This window comes from Glossina fuscipes, unplaced genomic scaffold (genome assembly GCF_014805625.2).
Source record: "Glossina fuscipes isolate IAEA_lab_2018 unplaced genomic scaffold, Yale_Gfus_2 28, whole genome shotgun sequence".
In the NCBI taxonomy this organism is placed as follows: Eukaryota; Metazoa; Arthropoda; class Insecta; order Diptera; family Glossinidae; genus Glossina; species Glossina fuscipes.
Genome location: NW_023998423.1, coordinates 7,269,441 through 7,276,963, shown reverse-complemented (window position 1 = coordinate 7,276,963; position 7,523 = coordinate 7,269,441). Strand labels below are relative to the sequence as shown.

The 7,523-nt window shown below is 36.0% G+C and overlaps 1 protein-coding gene across 2 annotated transcripts; it reads right to left on the bottom strand.

The window, feature by feature from the left end:
• Positions 1 to 240: 240 nt before the first annotated feature.
• On the bottom strand, positions 241 to 7,305 carry LOC119636490 (protein transport protein Sec31A). Of its 2 annotated transcripts, none has more exons than XM_038031856.1 (10): positions 6,956 to 7,305; positions 5,759 to 6,728; positions 5,453 to 5,696; positions 5,269 to 5,384; positions 3,908 to 4,019; positions 2,415 to 3,835; positions 2,123 to 2,332; positions 943 to 1,293; positions 811 to 882; positions 241 to 751 (listed from the first exon to the last, which is right to left on the bottom strand). In XM_038031856.1, the coding sequence occupies exons 1-10, from the start codon at positions 7,150 to 7,152 to the stop codon at positions 563 to 565; spliced, it is 3,882 nt and encodes a 1,293-aa protein (XP_037887784.1). In that variant the 5' UTR covers positions 7,153 to 7,305; the 3' UTR covers positions 241 to 562. The 2 variants fall into 2 exon arrangements, with proteins under 2 accessions (XP_037887784.1, XP_037887785.1); XM_038031857.1 differs by lacking the exon at positions 2,123 to 2,332 and adding an exon at positions 1,466 to 1,582 and having other exon boundaries at positions 243 to 751.
• Between the last annotated feature and the right edge of the window lie 218 nt (positions 7,306 to 7,523).

The following is a 7,523-nucleotide window of genomic DNA, read 5'->3' as shown; positions in this document are numbered from 1 at the left end:
CCGCCAATACTTTGCGCGAGTACAAATATAATAAAAATAACGTTCTACATGGAAGATCCTCCTGCTTGCGACTTTTTGTAGCATATTTGACAAATATCCAAGATTCCGAGAAGACAAGATAGCTACAGATTTTTCAAGGAAACCATTTTTGGTTTGTTTACTATTATTATTAATCTTATATTGATATTAACTTCGGTGTAGAAATTGAGTCAAGCAAATTCAGCATAAAAGCTGAAAATGGATTTTTATTTTAGTTTTTATTAGTATAATCGTTAAACAACGAATTCGTTCAAAATATGAGTTAACATGCGTTGATAATTCCGATAAGAAACAAACACTGAAATTCACTTTGACAGTAAGATTACAAACTATTAAGAGGTGATTATAATTCAGGATAGTTACAGTAGAACAAAAAACAAAATAAAAACTTAAAAATTTATATGTTTTGAAACACGGTTCAAATTTCTCTTGTAGAAAAGGAAAAAAAAAACAATTTTTCAAGCCTTAACGAAATCATATTGCAAACGGATTTGAATAATAAAAATTACAAATAAAAATAAGTCTACCGCAAATAAACTTGCAACTCGTTAGCTGACTGTATGAGCACCTTAAGGCCAGGCATAAAACCGGCACACTGCGAAAAGTCTGAACCGAAAGCAATTTGAGTATGAGTTTGCAAGGCGTTACCATAATCGCCGATTTGTATAAATTGCACAATTTGGTTGAGTGACTGTACGGTCGCTGTAGTTAACTATAAGAAATTTCGTTACTAGTTGATTTCCGCTAAGATAATAGAAAAAATAGACTTACTCTGCCGTCGCGTAAGCAATCATACAAATTTTCCAAGCGTTTAACCACATCCACAAACTTACGTTTAGTTCGCTAGGAAAAGTAAAAAAATGGTCATTGCTATGAGAACTTGAAAATCGATAATTATTTTACCGGATCAGTGGCTTTATGAAGACATTGGTTTTTGAGTTCTTCCAATACCATTTGCAAATAAATATATTCTTCGGGAAGTGGGGGCTTCTCTTTAGTTATTTGCTTTGTTAAAGGTTGCTGCTGTTGTTGTTGCAACTGGTCGTCATTATATCCAATATTTGGCTGAGATTGCCATTTTTGGTTTGGTAGTTGATTACCTACCGAACCCGCAGTCTGAAAATTATATGGTTGCTGTTGTGTTTGATTATTGTTGAGCGCAGAAACGCCGGCCCAAGTTTGATTCACTATGCCCTGTGGCGGCTCCGCCGATGACAACATCGATGAATGTTGTATTGGAGGCATGTTAGGAATCTGCATAAAAATCAAATACATCGTTAAATACAAATATTGAAAAAATTGATGTGTCGAAAACATAGGTTATGTCAAAAATTAACTACATAGAGTTTAGAGAATTCAATAAACGAAAACGAAGTGAATTGCTTTAGTAATTTTTTTTAGTTAAATATCTAATGTGGTTTGCTACCTGTTGACGTTGTGTATTGTTAGAATCCGCGTAATCATTCTGGTTTTTATTGGGATCAACACCTAATAATGGATGGGTAATAGGCGCTGTTATGGGTTGAGCGTCGATTTTTTTCGCCTGCAATACATTATGTTCAATATAAAAATTCTGAATTCTTAAAATCTGGTATATATAAAATACAATCCAAAGTACTATTCATTAGAAGAAATAAAAAGCGCAAAATTGTATATACTTTTAAAGAGGACCGACTTTAATAATGATCCTCTGTTTCTCTTCTTTTTTTTTTTTTTGTTTTTCTTGAAGAAATTAATAAAAAGAAATCATATTTCAGAAATTTGCATGAAGTTTATATTTGATTATTTTTGTTACACTTTCGCCATCGCCATTTATAAAGGGTCAATAAATCAACAAAGAGAAACAACTAAGAAAAGTCTAACCTAAAGCAAAGCACATGAACAACTCTCCTGCAATGTATAGGGATTTGGAAAAATACGTTGTAAGTGTTTTAGACATACTTTGAAAAAGACGTTTTTCAAAAAAAAAAAAAAATTCAAGCAATTAACAACTAACAAATAAACAAATCGAACAGAAAGCAAGCATTAGTCTCGTCAAAATCAACAAACAGGAAACGGCAACCATTTGCGTAAAGCAAAGTACCTGCTGTTGCCAAAGAGAAGACTGGTTAAGCAACGAGGTATTAACGGTAGGAGAGAAGACGTTATAGTTATAATTATTAGAATCTAAAGAAGTTTTCGTGATATCGCTACTTTTCTTATTCTGCAAATCATGATTGATAATTTTTTGCCATTTACGTGTACCCGCATGTTGCGCATACATCTCGTTTTTCGTATTTGTATAGAAGTAGTTCTAGTGAAAAGCAAAGGAAAATTAAATCATAATGGATTGCATTTTAATTTTTAAATATAAATATGTTGGACTACTAAGTTACCTGTGCGTTGAATTTTAGAGCGGGAGGATCGTTCCAGCCAGGCGGAGGTGTGGGATTACGTTGTGAAAGACCTGGCGGTGAGGTTGCTAAAGCAGCCGTTTCAACGGGAAACGTACTAGGCATATAAGAGTTGTTTGAATTAGAAAAAGGCGTAGGATTATATGCGCTTTGCATTGGTAAAGCACCCATTGGTTGGCTATTCAAAGGTGTTACATTGTAATTTTGAACGGGCATATTTAGTGGTGGTGCATTGTAAGAATTACCATAACCAGCCATGGTATCAGCTGCTGCCACCGAAGGATCTAAAACATATTTGAAACGTGAGTGCAATCCGCTTCTACTGCTACCATCTTGCGAACTGGCAGCACTGACGGGGCGTGGTGGCTGAGGCATTTCAGCATTATTGAGTGGCTTTATATGTGTTGGCATACCTACAACAGGCGGATTAAATGGGACAGACGATCCTGCTGGTGGTGGCATATTGTTACTAATCGCATTCGCATTCCAAGCTGTTTGTGCCGGAAAAGTTGGCGCATCACTACGGAAATTCATATTATTTATTGGCGTGGAATTGGAAAAATTTCCTCTAGATTGTTGTTGTAACTGTGGTACTTGTTGTTGCGCTTGGTAGTTATTTTGTGATTGCTGCTGCACTTGGTAAGTATTTTGTGATTGTTGCTGTGGCAAATTGAAATTTGGAGCAATAGCTTTAGATTGTGGCTGCACAATATTGAAAATTCTTTGACGCAAATCGTCTATTTCTGAATTCATGGCGGACGCTTTGATTTCTAACATATATGATAAGGCGGTCGTGAATGCTCCTTGTGCGACCAATAAGCCGGCATATTCGGTTAAAAATTCGGCCATCTCACCATTTATTTCTACCGCAACACCTTGCTCCTCCAACGATTTGTTCATTAGCATAACAATTTCGGCCAATTCTTGCAGTTCATCCGTATTCAATTTATGTTGGGGATTTTGGTGCTCCAATCGCTTCAAATGATGCCAGGAATCGATCAGTTTGTCGATATTGCCAGCACAAACAAAACAAAGCATGGCACTGCGAGTGCATTCGGGGCTGTGCGAGCATTCCTTTAGCAAGCGATCACCCAGACGTTCACAAATATTTATAGCTTTGCGTTCATCATGTTTCAGAACAGCCACTAAAGCTTCTTTCCATGATTCTATAGCACAACTGTTGATAAAATTCATCCAATTACTTGTCGCTACAGCCGATATGACCTGAGAGAGTTCATTCTTCTGCTCTTGAAGATAATGGTTTTGAATTTTAGTCAAAAAATCTATGCCAGCGGTCGAAGCTATAATTAACGCTTCCGCTATTCTCTTCGAATCTACGCAAAGTTGTACAGCAGCTTCAATGTTACCAGTTAGTAGAGCTTCGGTAATAAGGCTATCGGGGTCTGAAAACGTAAAAAAAAAAATTTCGGTTAGTTGAGTAAGCACGGTAGCTAAACATGTTAGTTAAAACCTACGCTCTCCAATGGGTATTTTGAATTGTGTCAAAGGCTTTTGCACGTCGCTCTTGTCATTGTTTTTCCGTGCAATTATATCATCAAACATCGCCGCCTGGTCGACTTGAGGGCTCTAGAAATATAAATAAAATGTTTTATTTTTAATTTGCAAAATATTATTTCTCGATTAACATTGCCATGTTCGATACAAGAAATCTCTCTTACCACTTCACTATTTATGCTGCCAACCGTGCTTTGGTTACATTCAACATCCTTGGAAGCGTTCTTTTTTCGTTTGGCATAATTGTTTTTAAATAAAAAATGTGTTTGCGAATTGAAAGAGAATAAAATGATGCAAAGCATACAAAAGTCTTATAAAAACGTTTGCGTTATCTTTTATTGTTTTGTCGTCTACCCTTTGCTTTGCATTTATTTACAAATACCATTGAAGTAAGAGAGGAAACTCAAACAGATGTGTAATTAACTTATACGCATATGATATTTTATTAGTTCACAAGTTTTTATACTCATCACCGAAGAATGAGGGTCATATTCATTTTATCAAAACGCATGCGACGCTCAGAAGGAATCATCAGAGACCCCATAAAGTATGTAAATTCTTCATCAGCATCAAATTCTAAATCATTTTAAGCATGTCCTTCTGTCCATTTGTGTAATGTCTGTTATAGACATTCTCCTGGCCCCAAAAATGAATCTATCGGCTTGAAATTTGGCAGAAATTTTGGAAGTTCTTGCACGCAGATTAGCAATGAGAACGGCCCAAATCGGACGTAGGAGACGCCCACAGCATCACGTAAGCTGAGAACCCCTCTGTGCTTCAAGACGAATGAAAAATTGGATTTTTGCTCATTACTCATAAGGTGTAAGAGATAAATGTACAAAAATTTTGTAAAATTGTATGAGCGATGCTGTAGCCATTCTTCTGGGTATAAAAATGGAAAAATGGACCACGCCTACCCAATGTTATGGTGCATCAAAATTTAATTATTTTTTCAATATTTTTGTAACAAGCAGAAACAAGCTTGAAAAACCCCATAAAATATATAAATTCTTGGCCGGTTGCAACTCTTGAATGGATCTAAACTTATCCGCCTGTTCGTCTGTCCATCTGTTTGTTTGCGTAACGAAACTTTTCAAAGTACACGCCTACAACGCCCACAAGTCTCTACGACAAAAACTTTTATTTTGAAAATAGAAGAGATTTACTACGCCTGCTTCATCTTATAGATCATGAGAATTTTGTTCTTTTACTTCTTTTGTGTTTTTTTGGGTAAAACGGTGATGGGTATAAAAGATTCGGTTCCGATCAAATTTAATTTTCTTACTTGTTTGATTTCACTTCAATAAGTTTTTGTACTTACATGTGTTAGATGACTAACACGGTTAGTAATTTGCTCAACATCCTGTGACAGTTGACTTATAGCATCTATTGCCACGTATTTGGCAAATTTCCCATCAATGTCTTCTTTATTGAAACCTAATTCGAATGTAAATTTCTATCGCTAGCTTATGCCTTAATTTTCAAATTCTGAAACTTATTCTTACCCAGTAAGTTAAGAATTTCCTCTTTGGGATTGCGTTCAAAATTAGCCTTAATGAAATACCACAGATAACGGCCACTCTGATCAGGCATTTGATCGGCTTTTTGTCGACAATAATCAGAAAATTTTGCCTCGCTTAGAGATTTTTCTAAAGCCCTCGCTCTTTCCACTAATTTAGGTTCTGTGGTAACTTGCGAAACAGTTACAGTCTTATTTTTGCTATTGAAAGAAACGAGTTTTCCGCCAAACTGTTTAAAAATAAATTTTCGACTATGAGTGAATGTAATAAAATTAGGGATTGAAGTCTTACTCCAAACGTTGTGCCAACAGGTTTTTTTATCCATTTAGGAGCGTATTTTAAATCGTTATAAATTGTGGGCGTACATTGTTGAGGTATAGGAACGTTGGCAAACTGATCCATACCCGGAAAAGAATCGGCAATTTTATTAGAAGTTTGCACTTGTTGTTGTGTTCCGCCAAACAAGGAATAAATCGACACATTACCGTCCAAGCTCGAGCAGGCTATTAAAGCCGGATTCCTTGGACACCATTGAACATCGGAATACCATGTGGCTGTGGTGGCGACTTCTGAGAGTATTTCACCTTCGATTATTGGCGTATTCGGATTCCAACAATAAATTCGATTATCCTTCCCGCAGGAAACCATCAAGTCGGTATCGCTTGGACACCACGACATTCCCAGAACGCCGCGCTGGTGAATTTGCATAGTTTTCGCTGGCGCAGTAGCATAACGTAAATCCCATAGTTGTACTACGGGAGCCTGGTCATCTTCAGATGCCAACCATACTTGGGTAGCCATGTCCGGATGCCATTGTATAGCATGCCAACGTACGTGTGACTGCGTGTCAGAAAGTTTGATAATTTGCTCACTTTTTCGCAAATCCCAAATAACACAACGTGTGGAGAAAACGGAAGCTAAGATATGCTGAACTTGTCGATTCCAAGCCACATTTTTAACGTCATCCAGAGGCATTGTTTTTGTGCCGGGATTCATATGAGTTGCAGTATTATTTAAATCCCATATGAATATTTCGGATTCAGAGGCGCAAGAAGCAAGCAAATTACTTTGGAAAGGATTGAAGTCTAGACCGCGCACTGGACCAGTGTGTTTATCCTGACGAGCTATTAAACCGTCCTCTTCAGCCAGCATCTTTGCCGGAGAATAGATCATAACATGACCTCCTTCACAACCTCCGACTAATAAACCATTGCGGTGAGCGGATCCAAAGCCTGTCGGACTCCATATCAACTTCTGAAATCTGAAATTGGAAGTTCAATAAATACATCACCACATATAGGAAAATATGAAATTTTGTATCTGCTACGAAAGGAATTTTAACTCTTCTCTTGACATATATTTGATATATAGAAAATATATATTTTGTGGAACTTGTAAAATAGTCTTCATATCGGATATCAATCGTGTTTGTGAAAATGATGCCATATGCTGAGTTTGCTAATATGTCTGCTTTTTTAATAATTTTACCTGTATTGACTGCTTAACGAAGTAATTAATTCCAAGTCATAACTTGGATCACTGAAATTTGTCGAGTAGATTTCTAATACCGATGCAGCGTTAGAATCAAATTGTTGCGCTGCTGTTCCGGTAGCTAAGTAAATTGGCTGCTGAGGTGCTGGTGACCAAGCAATGTTTACTGTTTTTTGCAACTCTTTGATTTTCATTTTTGAAGTCAAAGTTCAATCTCAAATAAATTCAAAACAAAAGACAATAATTAATATTTTCACAATGAAGTTTCTTAATTTTACGAATTAAAAGTTGTCCTCGTCATCAATTGACACTTTAATTTAATAAAATTGTTAATAGAAAAGAAACGTATATATTCACTATCTTCGAACTCTTTTTGTCAAAATTCTTCTTCTAGATATAGCTTATTTGAAACACTCACTAAGAGAAGTTAACTTCTCAGTTATCTCGTATTGGTAAACTGCCTACAAAAAAAAAAAAAAGAAATGAAAATAATATTAGAAATAATAAAAACCGTAAAGATTGGGAATAAATTTATATGAAAATAATAATCTAAATTTTAAACGCT